The 21,929-nt window shown below is 46.7% G+C and overlaps 1 protein-coding gene across 4 annotated transcripts in view; it reads right to left on the reverse strand.

The window, feature by feature from the left end:
• GUCY1A2 (guanylate cyclase 1 soluble subunit alpha 2) overlaps nt 1-21,929 on the reverse strand; it is a 550,449-nt gene that overhangs the window by 404,369 nt on the left and 124,151 nt on the right. For all 4 annotated transcript variants that reach the window (XR_014218750.1, XR_014218751.1, XM_082219265.1 and 1 more), the window contains exon 7: nt 9,544-9,698. Coding sequence is in view for 2 of the 4 variants with exons in the window: in XM_082219265.1 (XP_082075391.1) it covers nt 9,544-9,698 (155 nt within the window). In the remaining 2 variants the exon portion in view is untranslated. The remainder of the gene's footprint in view (nt 1-9,543; nt 9,699-21,929) is intronic.

Consider the following 21,929-nt stretch of genomic DNA (forward strand, 5'->3'; position numbering starts at 1 on the left):
TCTAAGATGAATGAAGTCTAACGAAGTCTGACTGCCATTCCTCACGGGGTTTTTTAAAAAAATATACATATAATGTTTTACCGATTTTTTCCCAATATATCTTAACAAATAAAACAGAACCAATACTGAACACAAAAGATAACTTGCAATGTGCAATAACTAAGATGTGAAGTTTTACCAGCGGGAGACATCAAAGACAAAATAGCATACGAGAGGGAGCCCAATCCGGCACTGTCTATGAGAGAGGCAGACAGACTCCTGCCAAAATGAAAAGCAAGTGCTAGGACGTGCATCTCCCATTTCTGCCTCTATACTGCAGGTTTCAATAATAATAATAATAATAATAATAATAATAATAATAATAATAATAATAATAATAATATTTACACCCCACCCATCTGGCTGGGTTTCCCCAGACACTCTGGGCGGCTCCCAACAGAATACCAAAAACATGATAAAACGTCAAAAATTTAAAACTTCCCTAAACAGGGCTGCCTTCAGATGTCTTCTAAAAGTCAGATAGTTGTTTATTTCATTGACATCTGATGGGAGGGCGTTCCACAGGGTGGGCGCCACTATCGAGAAGGCCCTCTGCCTGGCTCCCTGTAACTTTGCTTCTCACAGTGAGGGAACCGCCAGAAGGCCCTCTGAGCTGGACCTCAGTGTCTGGGCAAAACAATGAGAGCAGAGATGCTCCTTCAGGTATACTGGGCTGAGGCCGTTTAGGGCTTTAAAGGTCAGCACCAACACTTTGAATTGTGCTCGGAAACGTACTGGGAGCTGGTGTAGGTCTTTCAAGACCGGTGTTATGTGGTCTCGGCTGCCACTCCCAGTCACCAGTCTAGCTGCCGCATTCTGGATTAGTTGTAGTTTCCAAGTCACCTTCAAAGGTAGTCCCACGTAGAGCACATTGCAGTAGTCCAAGCAGGAGATAACTAGAGCATACACCACTCTGGTGAGACAGTCTGTGGGCAGGTAGGGTCTCAGTCCGCATACCAGATGGAGCTGGTAGACAGCTCCCCTGGACACATAATTGACCTGTGCCTCCATGGACACAGTTACCCCATTCAGTACCAGGAAGTCATCCACACCTGCCCACGCCTGTCCCCCAAAAACAGTACTTCTGTCTTGTCAGGATTCGACCTCAACCTGTTAGCTGCCATTCTATGGACAGAGATGTATCTTTTTTAATGTTGCTGCTGTAAAACAGCCTTCCCCAACCCTACAGATGGGCTCCCATCTGCCATCAGAACCAGCCACCATAGCTAATGGCCAAAGGATGATGGGAGTTGTGGTCCAGCAACTTCTGGGGGGCATAAGATATGAAGAGCCCATCTAGTTCAACATCCTGGTCTCCCAGTGGCCAACCAGCTGCCTGTGGGAAAACTGCAAGCCCAAGAGCACCCTCTTCTCTTGCTTGAGGGACTGCTGTGAAGTGCAATGTACACTGAGGGTGCTATATAAATAACAATGTGCTGTGTGGGGAAAATCCATGGCAAAGGCAGCATTGATTGCAGCCAATGCACACAACTGCACGAACTTTTAATCCCTCAAGGAGCAACAATTATGGTAGTGGTATGAATTAGCCTGTAGGAAATTAAGCTCTTTTTTAACCTTGGCAGTCTGCAAAAATTATACTTTGTGTGTTCTCCTAGGTTTTTCTTTTTTTTACCAGAAGCTCACATAAAAAAATGTTTTCTTCCTGTACAAAGCTCTATAATTCCACAAGATAAAAAGAGAAACGTAGCTATCTTGTGGGTATGCCTGCAGTGCTCCTAGGTAAGTAAACATAATATGTTTGTGCTTTGTACAATTAACAAAAAGCTGGTAAATATTTAGAAGAATTGCTGGCGTTGGCCTATAACTCCCCACCTCCCCACACCCTTTGTTCTTTCTTGGAATTTAACCTCAGCAGAGATAAAGAAAATGGAGGTCAATACCCATTTTTCTACCCACTTCATACTGCTCACTCAGCCTGATTTTTTCCCTGCACAATGTACAAAAGAGCCAAGAAGAAGCATTATCTGTCAAGAAGTAAAGTGCATTCTGAAACATGCAAAGCACCCAAGGGAGCCTCATTTGAATGTCTGCTACCTCCTCCCACTTTCCATCTTTACGACTGTGATCAGATGCAGACTCCATGACTTCACCATCAGCCAACATTTTCCTCCTCCACCTACTTGCTCTATTTCCCATCTAGCCCAAGGGTAGCTGACATGGTGCCTTCCAAAAGACGATGGACTCCAACTCCCATCAGCCCTAGCCACCAGGGCCCTTCATCAAGCAGGATGAGAGTTATAGTCCAACACCATCTGGCGGGCATCATGTTGGTGACTCCTAACAAGGAGATGTTGGTCACTTTTTTGTTGCATTTTGTTGACCAAATACAAATCGTTTTCTTAAGGGTCAGTGTGGCTACTCTTACTTTTTGTGTGTTGAGTAGTCCTCTACTAAAAGCAAGGAAGATCTCGCTGAGGTGTTAAAGTCAACATGAAAAAAAATGGTGCAATGTGTTACTTGCTATAAGAAACAAGGACTGCTACAAAAAATCAGTCAATCCGTATCAAATTCCCTTCCCTTCCTTCATAATGTGCAGTGCAAAGTACCCCGAGTCCTGATGTTGTGAGGCAACAAATGATCAACGCAACAGCACCTGAAGTCCTTCTTTGTGTGCCTCCTCCAGGAGAGGTCCTGTTATGTACTGAGTTGAATAGGATCCAAAATGCAGCAGTCTGAATGGTCCTAGAACAATAGGATTCAGAATGCAGCAGTCTGATTGGTCCTAAAACAATAGGATTCAGAATGCAGCAGTCTGATTGGTCCACAGGAGCCACCCAATCCAGCTCCAGGTAGAAGTGAATCTGCGACCTGATTGGCCTACAGGAGAATCCCGGAATTAGCCATTGTGTAAATAACGTATATAAAGCAGACATTCTGAGGGAACTTCCATTCCTCCTCACCACTATGAGCTGAATAAAGAGCATAAAGAACAGGCCTTTTCTGCTATGGTTCCCCATTTGTGGAATGCTCTCCTCAAGGAGCTTTGGCTGGCGCCTCCATTATACAACTTTAAGTGCCAGGTGAAAATGTTCCTCTTCAACCAGGCCTTTGGCCGATGGACATCTGATGCCCTTTTAAAATGTGTTGTAGGAGAGGGGGCTATTGGTCTGTTTTTGCTCTCATTTTTACTATGCATGTTTTTTATATTGTAATTTTATGTTGTGAACCGCCCCGAGATCTAGGGACAAAGGACGGGATACAAATTTAATTAAACGAAGATGCACTTCTCCATGGTCTCGAGACAGACAGATCCAAATAGTAGTAGTAGAATTAATAACGACATGAGGTAAAGTGCATTACATGATTCAGAGAGGGAGGAGGAATGCAACACATGTTTCTTATCACATGTGGTTCCGCCACTCCAGAAGGAAGGATCCTGGTATCGATTTTCTGAATCAATTTAAGTGCAGGTGGGTGAATATTTTAAATCTCTTTTAAACTAGTGCTAGTCTAGTAAATTGGTGGTGGTGCAGAGACAGTATGGGTGAGTGCATGAGCCCTGCCCTGTTCATTGCCTTGTCGTCTTCCACAAGTTGGAAGGTGTCTAAAGTTAAGAGTGTTTTGTATCTTCAGCAGCTTCCCACATGTTCTACATACCGTCCATCCCCACCCCTATTTGTTTAAATTTCCATAAAACCTGAAGAGGGCCAGCGTTGCGCATATGTATGCTGAGCTGGACATAGAGATTGCGCAAACAAGAAAACAGTTACAGATAGGTAGCCGTGTTGGTCTGCCATAGTCAAAATTACAGTCCTATTACAGTCGTTAAGAGTCGTCAACAGGCTCATCTCAGCTATCTGCCAATCTCCCATTCCCACCACCCTTCTGAGTAATACCCCTCCCCACCTTCTCACTATATAGAAGGGTCCGGCAACTTCTGTTTCAGTGTATCTGAAGAAGTGTGCATGCACACGAAAGCTTATACCAAGAACTAACTTAGTTGGTCTTTAAGGTGTTACTGGAAGAAAACAGTTGTGAGACACACAGATGTTTCCAGAATAAATAGGACCTTTTTTATTCTGAAAAGATTACAAAAAAACACAACAACAACTAATGCAAATCCTCCTATCTTTACATATTGACTTTCTTTCCAGACAGGTGTAGATTGGAGCAGGACGACCCAAAGTTCAGCGCTGTTGCTAGGTGACAGCAAATCTTATATTTAGATTTGTAAACTCTTACTTCTATCACAGGCAGGCAATGGGTGCTGAAAGCTCACAAAGATCATTCCAAAATGCGATTACCATGTGAAAGCTGATGTGATGACTGCTCACAATGCACATTTGTAAGGCAGCTTCTCGTCTGGAAAAAAATAGTATCTCTGGCTTTGTATAATGTAACATTTATAATCCGAATGGTGGTTATGGTTAGAAATAAACATCCATGCTTTTATAGCATCAGCCTGCTTGAGTCATAGGTGGGACTGGAAAAATAACAGATCATCCAGAAATACGATTGTGATTTTTCCAGCCCTGCACACAGGCATAAATTGCAAGAAGATAATAAGATCCCTCCTGCACCAGACCAAAACTACACTGAAACCAGCATCTTGCTTCCTACAGTGGCCAACTAGGTGCCTCTGGGAAGGCCAACTAATAGGATATGAAGGCAAGAGCTCTCTCCCATTGTTGCTTGCCAGTAGCTGGTACCTGGAAGCTGCAACCAGACGTCATGACTAACAGCTACGGATAGACTTACCCAAGGATTTGGGACTGCCTCTCCTGGTATGCCCCGCAGAGGACCTTAAGGTCCACAAATGACAACATTTTGAAGGTCCCAAGATGCAAGGTGGTTAGATTGGCCTCAACTAGGGCCAGGGCCTTTTCAGTACTGGCCCTGACTTGGTGGAACGCTCTGTCACAAGAGACTAGGGCCCTGCGGGACTTGACATCTTTCCACAGGGCCTGCAAGACAGAGCTGTTCCACCTGGCCTTTGGTTTGGACTCAGTCTGACCCTTATGTTTCCCTCCCCTTATGGTTTTGATCTATGGGCTACTTTTAAAATGAGGCTGCATTTTAAATTGCATTTTAACCTGTATTTTAAATTGGGTTTTTACTCTATTATGTTTTTACTGTAATTTTACTGGTGTATATGGGCTGTTGATATGGGCTGTTTGCACGAACTCTGCTTTTATAGACTTGTGTATTATATGGGAATGCTAATCTTTTATGTCTGCTTGTTGGAGGGTTATAGGTCATCTGCCCCAGCTGCAACAAAACATGTCTCTCCTGTATTGCTCATAAACTATGCTACTTGGAGAAGCTTCAGGATGACCCAAGGGAAGCTTTTAGGCTGACTGATAAAGGGCAGCCTTGTTGAAATAAAGTTCCCTTTATCTGGTGGCAGAGAGTTCTTACATGGGGAAAGGGTGGGCTGAACTACAACTCCCATCATCCATGGTCATATGCAATGCTTGCTGGGGCTAATGGGAGTTGTAGTTCAGCAACATCTGGACGGCCAAGTGGGAACCATTTAACAATCTCTGTCTAACCAGCTTCATGTGTTCAAATGTCCTTCTGAGCAGAATACAAAACAAATCCTAACTAACTAATCTAACTAACTAATCATTTGCTCTCCCCTCCCCCCAAAAGTTGGTTATTTAGATTTTGTAAATGTCACAGTAATCATGGATTGCATCTGCTTGTTCTCTCCACCGCCTCCCCCAACCACATTATAAGGAGAAAAGTCTTTACTTTCCATTGGACAAATTCATTATTCATGCAGTTTTCAAAAACCAGAGAAATTATCTCTAAAATAAGCAATTACTTCAGTTTCACAGCTCGCTGGCTGGGCATTTAGTAAAGCTGTTCCTTGCATCATGTCTTCCTTTCCCCCCTTTTTAATGTGCACTGGAATGGGTTGTTTACAAAGGTAGCCAGAGTATTGCACAGATATTGTACACATATTAGTGAAGAGGAGGCATTTCAACATCAAGTCTTCCAGTGTATCCACTTTAATGAGCTCTGCTCCCTTTGCTTTACAGCAAAATGCATTGTTTTCTGTGAAACAAACACTTGAAACAGTTGCAACAACCCAGGCACAGAAGCAAGTCCTTCCTGCTGAATGGTAGCATCAGATTGCACCTCTTAAGAACACAGGATCCTGACTTATGCAGGCCACACTATTTAATAAACTAGCCCAGAATAATCTAGCACAGTGTTTCCCAAATTTGGGTCTCCAGCTGTTTTTGGACTACAACTCCCATCATCCCTAGCTAGCAGGGCCAGTGGTCAGGGTTGCGCTTCAAGGCACCAGGACCCACCCCCGAAAATAACTTCACACGGACACTTATTTTAGTTTTAAGTTTTGGGGCAAATTTTGGCCACAACTTTATTGAAATACAGTATTGGCTTAGGCATTGACTCCCGACTATAGCTGATTCCACCTCTCTGGGTGGTAGTCCCATGGGGTAAACCAAACGAGGGAGCAAAGTCGATGAGGACCAACCGAAGCTCACCCTGGGTTCCTATGGTCCTGGCATGGCCCTAGCCCCTCAAGCGGGCTTTGGATGAGATCAGGACCCCCAGATTCCATTACCAGAATACCCAGTTCCTGGAGGGGCAGGTGATGGCCGCACCTCCCCTCCCCACAATCCAACTGAGCCAGTCCAACTGAGCCAATGAACCGCCACCTTACAAGTTGTGATGAATGCTAGGTAAAGGTAAAGGGACCCCTGACATTAGGTCCAGTCGTGGCCGACTCTGGGGTTACAGCTTCCGGGTCATGTGGCCAGCATGACTAAGCCACTTCTGGTGAAGCAGAGCAGCGCATGGAAACGGTACCTATCAGGGTCTTTTCCAGGGAGGCTTCTCTTCTCATGAGGTGGCCAAAGTATTGGAGCCTCAGCTTCACGATCTGTCCTTCCAGTGAGCACTCAGGGCTGATTTCCTTCAGAATGGAGAGGTTTGATCTTCTTGCAGTCCATGGGACTCTCGAGAGTCTCCTCCAGCACCATAATTCAAAAGCATCAATTCTTCGGCGATTGACCTTCTTTATGGTCCAGCTCTCACTTCCATACATCACTACTGGGAAAACCATAGCTTTAACTATACGGGCCTTTGTCGGCAAGGTGATGGCTCTGCTTTTTAAGATGCCGTCTAGGTTTGTTATTGCTTTCCTCCCAAGAAGCAGGCGTCTTTTAATTTCGTGACTGCTGTCACCATCTGCAGTGATCATGGAGCCCAAGAAAGTAAAATCTCTCACTGCCTCCATTTCTTCCCCTTCTATTTGCCAGGAGGTGATGGGACCAGTGGTCATGATCTTCAGTTTTTTTTGATGTTGAGCTTCAGGCCATATTTTGCGCTCTCCTTTTTCACCCTCATTAAAAGAATCTTTAATTCCTCCTCACTTTCTGCCATCAAGGTTGTGTCACCTGCATATCTGAGGTTGTTGATATTTCTTCCAGCAATCTTAATTCCGGCTGGGGATTCATCCAGCCCAGCCTTTCGCATGATGAATTCTGCATCTAAGTTAAATAAGCAAGGAGACAATATACAGCCTTGTCGTACTCCTTTCCCAATTTTGAACCGGGATTGTAGGAAGTGATAATTCCCCATCAGCTACTACCAAATCCTTAAAAAACAAACACAAAAAGCCCCTGGAGATGCCCGGGGTTGAACCAGGGACCCTCTGCACGTAAACCATGGGCTCAGGAATGCTAAATAGTACCGCGATGAAAAACAAAACTGTTGTACAGACCTTGGAGTCTGTCAGTGCTGCCCTTGCTTCATGAGACCACATCTTCTGCCATCGTCACCATGATGGTGTTTGTCTGTTGGATGAGGTGGTCCAAATGGCTCTTTCCTCCTTTCCAGCTGACTAACATTTCTTCGTTTAAACTATTTCTATACTGCTCAATTTCCACCGAGGTCAGGTTCAGAGTCTCACCGTTTAAGGGATTAAAGCTGCCGCACAATGTGTCAAAAGTCAAAATCTGCATTTCAGGTTTTGCCAGTGGATTGTTAACGCCAACAGATAGTGAAGCGTGCCAGATTTTGCCAGATGGCTCATGCCACGTGAGTCATGGGTACTGTAGAGAAATAACGAAGGCGTCCTGGCTGGGTTGTTGGGTCTTGGTTGGCTAATGATCTTGCATGTTGGCAAGAATGTTCTTGTCCTATCGGAGGACAGTGGGGACAGGTGAAGGAAGGGTCATAGCTCAGGAGGAGAACATGCAATCCTGGCACCTCCAGTCAAAGGATCTCAGGTGGCTTCTGATTAACTCACAGTTTCTTTAACCGGGCAACAAGCTACAGTTTAAATAATTGTTTTCACATCGTAAGCCACATTCCAGTATCCTAAATCACATTCTGATTTCTAGGGACCAGCTGTCGAATACCAATTTACACAGGGAGTTTTGAGTATCAAAGCAACAATTAAAAAAAACAAAGCAGAAGCAGAACAAAAGCAGCCTGTACAAGGATTGCATTAGGGAAATTAGACCCCGATTATTCTCCTTCAGATAGATTGTCAAGTCAGTGCTGCAGTGGAGTCTGACAAGAGCATTTGCAGAGATAGGCTTCGCTTTCTCCTGACCATGTCCAGAACTACTTTGTATTCCCAAGTCTCTGCTCTGCCGCTCTCCATCCATCACGATCTGTCCCTGCCTATTTTGCCGTCAAAAGTCTGCTCAACATGCCTGCCTTTTGTACAAGCACCCGCGCTACCTCCCCAGTTGCGTGATTTTTATCTGAAGTGAGCTTGCTTCATTTCTTCCGCCTGTTTTTAATGAGTTTTTAAAAACACCAGTCTCTAGCTGCTTTGTATTCTAGCGTGGCGAATGCCTCGCGCCCTGAGTGCAGACAATTACATAAAATTTCCTTTACGTAGAAACTAACGGGGAAGTATAAATGCAGCGTAAGCCCTGGTGCTGCTTAAAAAGAGAAATCATACGAGCAGCCGAACAATGCTGAAGGCTGAGAAAGCCGCATGCCTCCAAATTGCTGTCAATTTAAAAAAAAAAAACAGAGAAGAAAATGCCAATGTCCTCACCTGAAAGCAAGTGCATAAATCAGAATCGTTGGTGCTCTAGATGTTGCTGAACAACGTTTCCCAGCATTCCTGGCCATCAGGCATGTTGGCTGGGGCTGATGGGAGCTGTAGTTCAGCAACATGTGGAAGGCCTCAGGTTCCTCACACTCAAAGGTAGAAATCTTTATAATTAAATCAATAAAAATCTAAACAGAAACACCTGGAAGTTACGGATTGCCTGCCAACTCCCTGTCCATACTACCCACCTACAAATCCTCTGTTGGTTAATTTAACATCTTCTTAATATATCCTTCAGCTAACCTTCTATCCTTCGGAAATATGCAATATTTTCTCTCTCTTTTTGCCATTTTGGGACATATTGTTTTATTTCCAGATGTTCACGTATTTCTCTCATAATAATACATTTAGGAATAAAAACATGAAAGTTAAAAGAAGATCATGGGATGCATAGTTAGAGCAGACTATGCAAAGAAAGGCTGTTGAGTACTTACTGGTATGTTGTCGGGCTGACGTTGATGCGACGAGGATGACTTCCCGACTCAAATTTGCTTGCTAGGGTGACATTATTGCCAAAGAGACAGTATCTTGGCATTCTCACACCAACAACTCCAGCCAGAACAGATCCTGAGTGAATCCCTATCCTCATCTGTTAAGGGAAAGGGGGAAAACAATAAAAAATGAAACCTCTTACGTCAAATCTTCTGTTATTTCCCTTAGCGAATGAATGGATGCTCAGAATCCAGTACGATGTTAATTTAAACGGGTATCAATAGCCACAGATCCAGATGGCCAGGAATACTCTGGTTTGCATTTCTGAAGAAGTCAGATAAAGATGTGAAAGAGTGTTGTGTGCGTGCGCATGCGCATAGGCATGAGCCCACATGTTTCACTCTGCTTAAAGACCTCCAAAGAAGGAGACTCCACCACACTCCTTGGGAGCAAATTCCACTGTCGAACAGCTCTTACTGTCAGGAAGTTGTTCCTAATGTTTAGGTGGAATCTTCTTTCTTGTAGTTTGGATCTATATGAGATAGTTATGTACATGTTGACTACATGAATGAGGTTTTTTTCTACTGCAGTGATGGGGAACCTATGGCCCTCGAAATGGCATTGGACTCCAACTCCCATCAGCCCCAGGCTGCATGACCAACTGTCAGGGATTATGAAAGCCGTAGTCCAGTAACATCTGGAGGAGCACAAAATTCCCCACTCTTGGTCTACAGTCTCCTCAATCAGTTATGTGAATTAATGGAAAAAAGCACCATTTATTAAAAAAAAAATCCACTAAGATACACCTTTGGAAATCACCTGCCAACAGATTCAACCCAACCAAGCAATTTACTATCGAACTATGGATATTTTCACAAAAGCTCGCCGCAGTCAGAGCTGGAGTGACTACAAAACAGTGTGACCTTGACGAGATGTGATGAGATTTTTTATCAGGAGTTTCAGCCCAATGGCCTGCTGGTTTTAATGGCTGCATCTTCCCAAGTCTGTTTAATGTGGGAGTGCAAATTAAGTATGGCTGAAAGGGTAAGAAAAATTATATAACCCATGTCTCCTTGCATCTAATCAATTAAATCTGATAGGTGGGAGAGCCTGAATGATGGCTATGCCTGCTCTAGAGATTTTTTCCCCAGGTTGGGTCCTTTTAGGAAATATTCCATAGCACTTGTGGCTTCCTGGATTCACAATGAGATGAGCCTTCATCTCATCTGTGCTGTGGTCAGGCTCAGGAACAAGGATACGGAGCCAGCTTGTTGCTTTCCATGTCACTCCTGTTTAAAAGAGAAACCATTCATCTCCCTGAGATTCTTCCGGCCTGAGTTGAAACAAAAGTCTGGCAACCCTTCAAACTGCATATATTCTCGTAACTGTCAGGCATGAAAGCATATTACATTGGACTGGGAAAACTGGAACGCCACCAGAAGTCTCTCTTTTTGGCACAAATGCTTATAAAGAGGAATTATACTTTGGTTTTGCTTCGTTTGCCCAGGAAAGAGCATTCAGGTTTGGGAAATAGCTTCCTTACTGGAAGAGCAGCCATCCATGTTTGCCTTCTTGGTTTGGTTTGTCCACTCATGTCATTTGGAATGATCTGCTTTGTCAACTCCCTGGAGAATATGCTCCAGCTCAGTGGTTTGGTTTGGATTGCACAGCATCCTGCTTTGGGGCAGGGAACCAGGCCTTTCAGGTCTCCGAACATTAAATCACAACACCTGGTATTTAAACTGCAGCACTTAGCATTCCCATTGTTCAAAGCCCTGTATACCTGGAGGAGCTTCTCTACCCCCGTTGTTCAGCCCAGACACTGAACTCAAGCTCTGAGGGCCTTCTGGTGGTTTCTTCACTGTGAGAAGTGAGGTTACAGGGAACCAGGTAGAGGGCCTTCTTGGTAGTGGCGCCCACCCATCAGCTATCAAGGAAATAAACAACTATCTGGCTTTTGGAAGATATCTGAAGGCAGCCCTGTATAGGGAAGCTTTTAATGTTTGATGTTTTACTATGTCTGACGTTTTAATTTTCTGGAAGCTGCCCAGAGTGGCTGGGGCGACCCAGTCAGATGGAAATCTTCTTCATCATCATCATTACATTCAAACACGGTTTCAGTTCTCTTCACAACAGCCCTGTTTTCTCACTTTCAAAACTTCCCACCAATATTTTTGTGGGAGGTTGAAGCAAAAGAAGGGGGACAAACTTGGGGCATTCTGGGGAAACCAAGTGAAGGCTGCCAGCAGCTGGCTATGGAAATCAGCTCTGCTTTTGCTACTGGCATTAAAGGAACAAAGAAAAAAACAACAATGCAGATGAAAACAAATGTAATTAGATGAACGAGAACTGAACAAATGAAGAATGCAACTAAGATGAATCACCAAATGAATAGTGAAACAAATCAGGTGTTTAGTCATGGAAACAAATAGAAACATGGAAATCTTGCCCATCACTACCAAAATGCTCAACTGTGGTGCATAGAAGGAAGTCGCCTTATATCTGAGAAACTCCCTTTTTAGTTGTGGTTTTATGGGGTGAGATAGGACAGGGGGTCGAAAGCAGTCCTATGACCAAATCTCCTAGTAGGTCAGAGCAGTCACCATGCTTGACCTGGAAGTTTTTACAGGGGTCAAGGAATATGGTCTCTGGAATATTTGAGGTATGGAGGCATCCTCGGCTGGTGTGAGGCCAGGCAGTTCCATCCTTTGGCCAGAGCTGGACAGTGGTGCAACAGCTGCATCCCCACTTGCCCTCCTTCAGGCCACTAGTGTTCCTTCTGCAACACTATTTAAACTCTGCCTCCGTTTAGGAATACAGTAATGTTTAGTGCATCTTGAACCTGGTTTCCTTCAGCAAGACATTTCTTAGCTAATTAACATAAGTAGGATACACGCTCGGCTGAAGGAGACCACATGGCTTAAACCAAATAAGTATCTAAATCAGTCAGGTTAAATTTGGTCGCCAAATCAAATCAGCTCTCTGCAAAAGGTCTGCTCAATGTCCAACCTGATGGCAAGGCTCGACAATAATTTTTTATTATTAGTTTGCTACTCTAAGCGGGATGAAAAGGTTTCTTTTTTCCCTCATAGTTTTTTTTTTAAAGATCACGGTTGGTTGACTCCTGTTTTCCGCTATTTCTTCTCCTTCCTTGGCATATACATGATCCATTCTAGACATGTTCCCTGCGAAGAGTCCTTGCTTTACAATTTGGTTACTAATACATTTCAGGTTTAAATCCTTGCGCCTTGTCTTGGGCTCCTCATAACTGTAAATGAAGGGAAGCCTGTAATGGACAGTGCCATTTTTCAAAAGAGAGTTAACAAAATGTACTTCAGATTGTTAGCCAAGCATGAAGGGAAGAAAGCCAAAGCCTATTTTTATAAAAGACAGGATTTGTGAGAGAAAATATGAGAATATTACTTCACTATCTTTTACGTGAATGTTTTCCAGCTCTCTGAAATATCCTTTTCTCTAGTATTATGAGGTCTTTGGGGACAGAGAATTTAATAAATATTATAGAAACAGCAAAAATAAGAAGCTCTCTGTAAGGAGAAAGGAGGGTGAAAAACAAGTACATAATATATAGAAGAAATACATAAATTTTTGCATGATTATTCATAGGTCTTTCAAAGAGGAGAAAATATCCCAGGGAACTGGGCCTCGGTGGGTTTGTGACATATCTTCAAGCACTGGGACTTTGCTGCAGGTCTTATGGTGTCACTGCACAGAGAGAAATTTGGACACACAGACAACTCCTCTAACAGAGAGTTTCTCATGGGTGAGTTGTTCCATGAAAGCTGGTTTATTCTCAGCAACCTTCAAAATAAAACCATCCATTTCATTCCTGTGTTTTCAGAAAGAGATTTTTTAAACTGCTGTGTGAAAATAAAATCCAAAGCCATTCGCTTTCAGAGGATTTCATCATGTGTTGAGTCAAGATTCTTCCATACGTTCAGGCAAAACAGGCCTGCTTCTATGGAATTAAGATGCATAATTCAGCTCATATATCTCAGCACACCCATGACATACCCGCCAACAGCCCCAGAAAAACCGGGAAATCCCATGAAAGTACGGCAGCCATTTTGGGCGCCTTGCTCTCACGCGGTTTCAAGCTGAGATCTCCCCCCCCCCCCAGCATTTTTTCGAGGTCTGTGATCTCGTTCAGGATTTCAGACCCAACAGATGGTGTCCCAGATTTGGCCTGCATCATGTTGGAGGATATGCCACGACAAGATACGCAGTCTTTTTACATTTCTTTCTGAAGCGCTCATGGACCTTCACATTTCTCTGTAATTCTTACCATAGCGCTGTGGAAAATGGCAGAATTTAACCATACAGTGGTACCTCGGGTTACATACGCTTCAGGTTACATACTCCACTAACCCAGAAATAGTGCTTCAGGTTAAGAACTTTGCTTCAGGTTGAGAACAGAAATCGTACTCTGGCAGTGCAGCAGCAGCAGGAGGCCCCATTAGCTAAAGTGGTGCTTCAGGTTAAGAACAGTTTCAGGCTAAGAACGGACCTCCGGAACGAATTAAGTACTTAACCCAAGGTACCACTGTATTAAAGACTGGGGACTTTTCCAGACTTAGCAGAAAGAAACTTAAGTCACATGGCTTACAAACGAGGAAGAAGCCTAGGGCTTGCTGGGCCAAGCATAGGTCTACTGTTAGCTTCAGTGAGCCAGGTAGGATATACCAGTAATAGATGCAGCAAACAGCAACAACAACCAGTGTATCATCTTGAAGGTCAACAAACATATATAGCACAAGCTTTCATGGACTAATCTGTTTGTCTTTCAGGTGTCACAAGACCCTTGTTGGCAATGTATTTTATTGAGCTTTACATATGGAAAGGTGGGCTATACTTTCAACAATTAAACGAAAAGCCGCAATATCATAGACTACTTGAATGTCCCATCCATCACATTGTCTCCACAACCTTTTCCTCAGCTAAAGGGAATATAAAAAGATGAGAGGTAGAAGTGAAGGCCATCCAATGAAGATGAATGACGGAAGATTCGGGACAGTTAAAGAAAGTGCTTATTCACACAGCCCATATATGGTTCAGCAGTAAAATTCTCTACCAGACTATGTAATGATGGCTACTAGTAGACAAGTTTATGTATTGCAAGGCTACTAGCCATGATGGCTATGTTCTGACTTCACCAGCAGAGGGAGCGTGTCCCTGAATACCAGCTGCTGCGGAAGACAAATGGAAGAATGCTACGGCCTTCATGACCTGTAGGGGGTTTTGCATTTCAATTAATAAGAGGACAGAGCTAAGCTTTGGATGAGAAAGAGCTGCACAGTCTCTCTCTCTCTTAAGCAGTTATGAAAGAAATTGTCAATACTTGCAAATACTGAGTGCATGCACTTTCATAGCCCAAGCATGACCAATTAGTGCTGGCATCTCTTCATTTCAAATTTGAATATTTTTAATCATTTCCTTACTTACATTATGCATATTTAAATGTCAGATAATGTTTTATTCATCGCTTACTCAATGCTTCAAAAATAAATATATATATGAAGGATTTCCTCTCCCGGTCTAACAGAATTATTTTATTAAATCAGAAATCTGTGTTATGTCCTTTGCAGTCTATTAACATTTCCTGTGTGTTGTTCTCCTCCCCCCCCCCTCTCCTTCTTGGTATGTATTTTGTCAAAATAAAGATTATGTCCACTTATTGAAAGGAAAATGCAATGGGAAAAGATTAAATCACAGATCATTACACCCTTTTTTCTTTACTACTACTAGTCATAGCTTTGCTCATGAAAAGAATTGTTAGTACTTTCAAGAAAGCAGTTGATCTAAAATAGGATTTATTTTCCAGCTTGATTCGTAAGATTTCCAAACCTTTACTAGATTCTAAAGTAATACCAGGATGGACTAGGCTTCAATTTATGTTCCATCTTGCTGTCAATGGTATTCAAAGTGGTTAACAGGACAGCAAAAATACAATAAAAATAATGGTTAAAATGTATACACATAAAAGAGCAGGGGGGAATCCAAATGTTAAAACATGGGGGAAAAAATAAGGCATAAACAGCAGACAGTTAAGAATAAAAACCAGAGCCGAGCTGGATCAGGCCAATGGCCTGTCTAGTCCAGCATCCTGTTCTCACAGTGGCCAACCAGATCGGTGGCTATAAATGATAAAATTATGATGATGATGATGATCCACCCCTCAGGTGGAATCAAACTGCTGCTCTGAATCACACTGGGCAGTCTACAGAGTCCAGGAGACTCCAGAGGGTAGCCCCCACCATTTTCTCCCAAGGAGTGGGAGGAGACCAGCAGTTGGGCTGGGCGATATTATCAATATATTGTCCAAAACTGGCTTGAAATCCATATCATGATATCGGTTTCATAATTTTTGACCTGACGATATATTGCAAATCATGATGTGTGTTAGGGCTGGGCAATATATCGTCCAAAACCGACTTGAAGTCCATATCGTGATATCAGTTTTAGAAATTTTGGCCTGGCAATAAATCATGAATCAGGATGCGTGTGTGCACCCTATGCAAAAATCACACTGTAGGGAAAACTGTGAAGCCAGCCAATGCCTCTACACGGCTCTATCCTTATTTCAGACCTTGTGATATATCAGTATATCATGATGTATCGTGATGCTGAAAACCAGATAACACCCAGCCCTAGCCACTAGCACCTCCTAATCACCAAGAGGGCGCTGTAGAGGCAGCAATGGTGGGGCTGCTGAGGAGTGTACCCAAGCCATTTCTGCTACCACAGCAGCAGCAGGAGCACAACCCATGCATTCCTTGGAGGCTGGATCTGCTGTCCTGTGGATCCTGCCCCCTGAGGCAGTCACCTCACCTTGTCTCATGGGTGGGCCAACAATAACCATACGTCTGTGTTCAAATGAAGAATGTTGCACCCACTTGGGGGGGGGGACACACCATCTTATGAACATTCCCTTCTAAAATCTTCACCTGTACCATTTTTTAAAGTCACAAATATTTCATTAAAGCACCTGCATACTAAATTAAAGCAGCTGGGGGTGCAATAACTTAAATTCCACCATTACTAATGGATTCCCTAACAGCTAGCTTGCTAATCAATTTGTTTTCATGCCAGATACCATCCAGTTAATTGCTGAAAATTCAAAGCTCATGAAAACTTGTGTTTCAGACCCCTGCTTGGTGGGGGGGGGGAGGGAGTCTCCTGATGCAAACAAGCCACTCTCTGTTAAGGGGGGGGGAGAGAAGCTGCCTATACAAAAATATAAAAGGAAGACGGAAAGAAAACAGATATGATAATTTCTGCAATTCTGATTTCTCAAACTGTGTGGAATGTTGCAGCACAGTAGTTTTATGCTTAAAGTTCAGCATTATTCCTTCCTTTCATTTTCGCTCTGATTGTAAGCTACTTTGGAGGGATATTGTCAGAGCTGCCACCCAGTCCCAGCTCACATAGGACCAAGTCCGCCAGCGTTCACTTTATAAGAGTCTTTATTAAGTTACAGGTTTCATTTCCGAACTGCAGCGTGCAGCTCTACACCTTCTGCCCTAGGTCGGCGAAGACCCGTCTGAGTCCCCGCCTCTTGCACACCAGCTTAATACCCTAGCCTTGCTCCACCTCCTTCGCCTCTCCCTACGTCTCTGGGTCCTTCTGCCCCCCTGGGCCTCCTCCCTTCTACTCTCCTCTGACGCTGACCCCCCTGATCCTTCTGCCTCCTTGCGGCGGGCTTTGGGACCTGGCTCACTCTCCGGGCTGCTTACTGCTCCAGCTTCCGCTGCATTTGAACTTGGCGCGCGCGCCCAACTCTCTACTTTCCTCTTAACCGTTGCCTCGCTCTCTGAGGAGGGCGTGACCACCCCTGACTCGTGCCCTCCCTCCTGCTGACAGCCTCCGGAACCCGATGCCTGGCTACCTTCCTCCCTGCTGCTCTCAGTCTTGAGCGTGGGTCCCGACTTCCAGCTGCTGCCGCCCTCAGTTATGAGCGTGGGTCCCGACTTCCAGCTGCTACTCTCTGAATCTCCTCTGTTCCCTTCCTCCTGGGGTGTCCCCCCGGAACCCCCCCTTGCTCTGCTCACTGGGGCTCCCTTTTGGGAGTCCTCTGACTCACTGCTTAGGCTTGGAGATCTCGGGTCGTCATCATCACTCATTTTCCCTTCGGATTCCTCCCCCTCGCTCTCTGCTTCCTCCCTTCTCTGCGTCTCTGCTCCTGAACCCCTGACATCCATCCCCCCCTCGAAGCCCCCCCTTCCCCCCTCCCCGCTTTCAGGTGTGGGTGCTGGGTGCTCCATCATCACGGGAGGGAATGCCGGATACAGTTCGCTCCCCGTGGTTGGCCGCCAACTGAAGACCTCCGAGTCTTCCTCCTCGCGGTCGCCGACGTTGACCTGTTCCGCTTCCATCTCTGTACCGCCGTGCTCGAACCCAAGGTCCTCCCCGAACACGTCCATGTCAGTCTCTGCGTCGGTCGCTCGACCTGGCATCTCCAGCCACTTCCGGCGCCATTGCTCCTCCGGTCGATCGTCCCACCAATACGAGGTGTCTGACGCCGAACCCGCCGGCGATCCTTCTGGGGAACGGGTGCTCAGTGCGGGTTCCCCGTCCGAGTCGAAGCCATGGAACGTGCTGGAAGAAAGTGTGGGCGTGAACAGCCAGTCGTCGAAGAAGCTCGCTGGCATGGGTCTGTGTGGGAAAAGGGCATGAAACTCGTCCTTGAGCAGGGGTTCCTCCAAAGCGTAGTCTGGCACCCAGCTATTGGCGCTGGCCCGGGTGCCCTCTCTGGCTAGAAGGTATTCGACTCCCTCTTCCCCCCATCTGGAGTCCAAAATCTCCGTGACCTCGTTGATGGGGTCTTGCTGCGTCACCCCTCGCGTCTCCGTCCGCTCCCGGAACGGACTCGGTGCCGTCCCTGGCTCCTGGAATCTGTGAGGTGCCTTGTAGGGAGTGAGCACCGACCTGTGGAACACCGGATGCATTCTGGAACCCTCCGGCAGCGCCAGTCGGAAGGCTACCGGGTTGATCTGTGCTTCGACTTGGTACGGACCAATTTGCTTGTGCCCCAACTTCTTCTTGGCTAGTGACCTGGTCGGCACTGCGTGGGCTGCCAACCAGACCCAGTCTCCCACTTGGATCTCTTCGCCAACCCGCCTGTGCTTGTCAGCCTGCACCTTGTAGGCGTGCTTAGCTAGCTCCAGCTGCCGTCTGAGTTGATCGTGTACCGCCTGCAACTCTGACGCGAACGCGTCCGCCGTCTGTGGTTCTCCGTCCCCCACTCTCTCCCGTCCCGGGAAGGTTCTGGGATTCCTCCCATTGTTGGCGAAGAACGGCGTCACCCCTGTGGACACGTGCTTCGTGTTGTTGTAAGCGAACTCGGCGAGCGGCAGGTAATCCACCCAGGTCGCAGGTTGTTGATTGGCATAGCATCTCAGGTACTGCTGCATGATGGCATTGACCCTCTCTGCTTGCCCGTTGGTCTGCGGGTGTCTTGCTGATGCCAGATCGACCTTGACATTTAGAAAACTCATCAGCTTCTGCCAGAAATTCGAGACGAACTGGCGCCCGCGGTCGGACAGGATAGACCGCGGCAGACCATGCACTTTGAACACGTGATCTATGAACAGTTTGGCGGTTTGTTCCGCCGTGGCCACCTTCGCACACGGAATGAAATGTGCCATCTTGGTGAACAAGTCCACCACCACTAGTACAGCTGTCTTGCCTCTCGAGCTGGGTAGATCCGTAACAAAGTCCAGGGCCACCCTCTCCCACGGTTCAAACGGCGTTTGCAGCGGTTCCAGCAGTCCCGCCGGTGGTTTGTGCACCGGTTTGGCCCTCTGGCAGGTGTCGCACCTCGCAACGTAGTCCGCGACTTCCCCTCTCAGTCTGGGCCACCAAAAGTCCCTTGCGACTAATTCCACCGTTTTCTCCGTGCCAAAGTGCCCGGCCGTGGGCGCGTCGTGCAGCTGCTGCAGTACCCTGGCGCGAAGTTCGTCTCCCGGCACGTAGATGGCCCCTTTACGTAAGAGCAAGCCGTCTCGTATCTGGAACTCGTCGCCCCTCGCCGTGCCCTTGTGCACCTCTGCCATCTTCGCCTGCGCGAAGGAGTCGTCCTGCAACGCCCGCCGCACCGCATCCAGGTCTACTGTGGCTGAAGCGCACGCCCACGCTGTTGGCGCGAAGATGTGCATGGCTGCCGCTGGCGTCGCCTCTTCGAGGTATTGCGGTTTGCGGGACAGTGCATCCGCCATGACGTTGGTGTCGCCTGGGACGTACTCTATTCGGAAATTGAAGTTAGCAAAGAACTCCGCCCAACGTATCTGCCTCTGGTTCAGGAACTGAGCCGTGCGCCAGTGCTCCAGATTCTTGTGATCCGTGCAGACCTGCACCGTGTGCTTGGCGCCGATCAGGAAGTGCCTCCACGCCTTGAAAGCTGTATGAATGGCCAGCAACTCCCTGTCCCAGATGGTGTAGTTCTGCTCCGACTTGCTGAGCTTTCTGGAGTAGAACGCTCCCGGCCTCCAGACCCCCTGTGGGTCCCTTTGCAGCAGGACAGCTCCCACTGCTCTATCGGACGCGTCTGTCTCTACCCGCATCGGTCTGCTGGGGTCGATATGCAGCAGTTGCTCTTCCGACGCGAAGAGACGCTTGAGTGCCTGAAAGGACTGCTCCGCCTGCTCCGTCCAGATGAATTTCTTTTTCTTGGAGCTTAGCGTGTCCGTAATGGCCGCCGTCTGCATCGCGAACCCCTTGATAAACTTGCGATAGAAGTTGGCGAAGCCGACAAACCGCTGGACCTCCTTCCGGTTGCGCGGGCTCTTCCAATCCAACACCGCACGAACCTTGGCGCTGTCCATGGCTAGCCCCTTGTCCGACAACTTGTAACCCAAGAAATCCACCTCCGTCGTGTCGAACTGGCACTTCTCCAGTTTGGCGTACAGTCTATGCTGCTGCAGCCTCTTCAGCACCTCCCGAACATCTTGGTCATGGGCTTGCTGCGATTCGGAGAATATCAGGATGTCATCCAGAAAGCAGACGCACTTCTTGTAAAGGAGTCCCGCCAACACATGATGCATGAAAGCTTGGAAACAGTGAGAACCGTTTTGCAATCCAAACGGCATCACTCTGTATTCGTAGGTGCCCAGAGGCGTGAACATGGCAGTCTTCCACTCATCGCCCTCCCTCATGCGGATGAGATTGTACGCACCTCGCAGGTCCAACTTGGTGAACACGCGTCCCTTGCGCACCGTCGCTAGTAGGTCGTCAATCCTGGGCATGGGGAAATCAGAAGGCTTGGTCATCTTGTTTAAGAGGCGAAAATCCACCACCAGTCTTTTTTGGGGCGTGTCTTTCTTCTTCACGAAGAAAACAGGACTGCCCCCTACTGCCCTGGACTCCCGGATGAAACCGCGCTGCAAATTGTGATCTATGAACTGTTTGAGTTCCTGTAATTCGTCCTCAGACATGGAATACAGCTTCCCTTTCGGCAGCGTCGCCCCTGGTAGGAGGTCAATCTTGCAGTCATATTGCCTGTGCGGTGGTAGCTTGTCAGCCTCTTTCTCGCAGAAGACCTCCAGAAAGTCTGCGTATTTGTGGGGGACTGCTTGCAACGTTCCCAACTGCAGTTGTGATTCCTCCTCCTCTCCCTCCTGTCTGGGCAGGATGCAGTGTTCTGCGCAATAAGAGGAGCCGAAGATCAGCTGTCTCTGGTACCAAGCCAGTGTCGGACTGTGCCTGTCCAGCCAACTCATGCCCAACACAATGGGCGTGTCCGACAGTTGGGTGACATTAAAACTGATGACTTCCCTGTGGTTGCCAAGGCGCATCACCATCGGTGGCGTTTGCTTCACCACCTGCCCCCCTAGCAACTCTCTGCCATCCACTGTGACGACTTGCAGGGGCAGAGTGGCAGGCAGTAGCTGTATAGCGTGCTGCTCCACAAAATCCTGCGCTATAAAGTCTGCGTTGCTTCCAGAATCCACAGAAAGCGGCACTTCGATAGTGACGCCATCGGGTAGCTGGAGAGATGCTGTGAGCTGCACTACTGGTTTGGGTGGGAGGGGGTCCGTGGGTTGCAAGATCGCTGGGGACTGCTTCACTGATGCGTCTGGCTGGGCCCCAGTGCCTCTGTCTCCAGCCAGACATCGTCGTTTCCCTGCTGTGGTTCTCCTTGCTGCGTTGCTGCAGTCACCATTGCTGAGGCTGCAGTGTGCTTGTGGAGCCTCCGGGGACACTCTTTCGCCAAATGGCCTGGATCCTCGCAGATGTAACACTTCCTGTTCCCTCTAGGAGGCTTCGCTTTCACTGCTGTCGGTGCTTGGGCTCTGGCTGCTGACTGAGCCCTTGCACCTCCAACCTCCATCGGTTCCCCTCCCCCTCCAGGCGGAGGTGTGGATTGCGCACGCGC

This window comes from Podarcis vaucheri, assembly GCF_965113315.1.
Source record: "Podarcis vaucheri genome assembly, chromosome: 4".
In the NCBI taxonomy this organism is placed as follows: Eukaryota; Metazoa; Chordata; class Lepidosauria; order Squamata; family Lacertidae; genus Podarcis; species Podarcis vaucheri.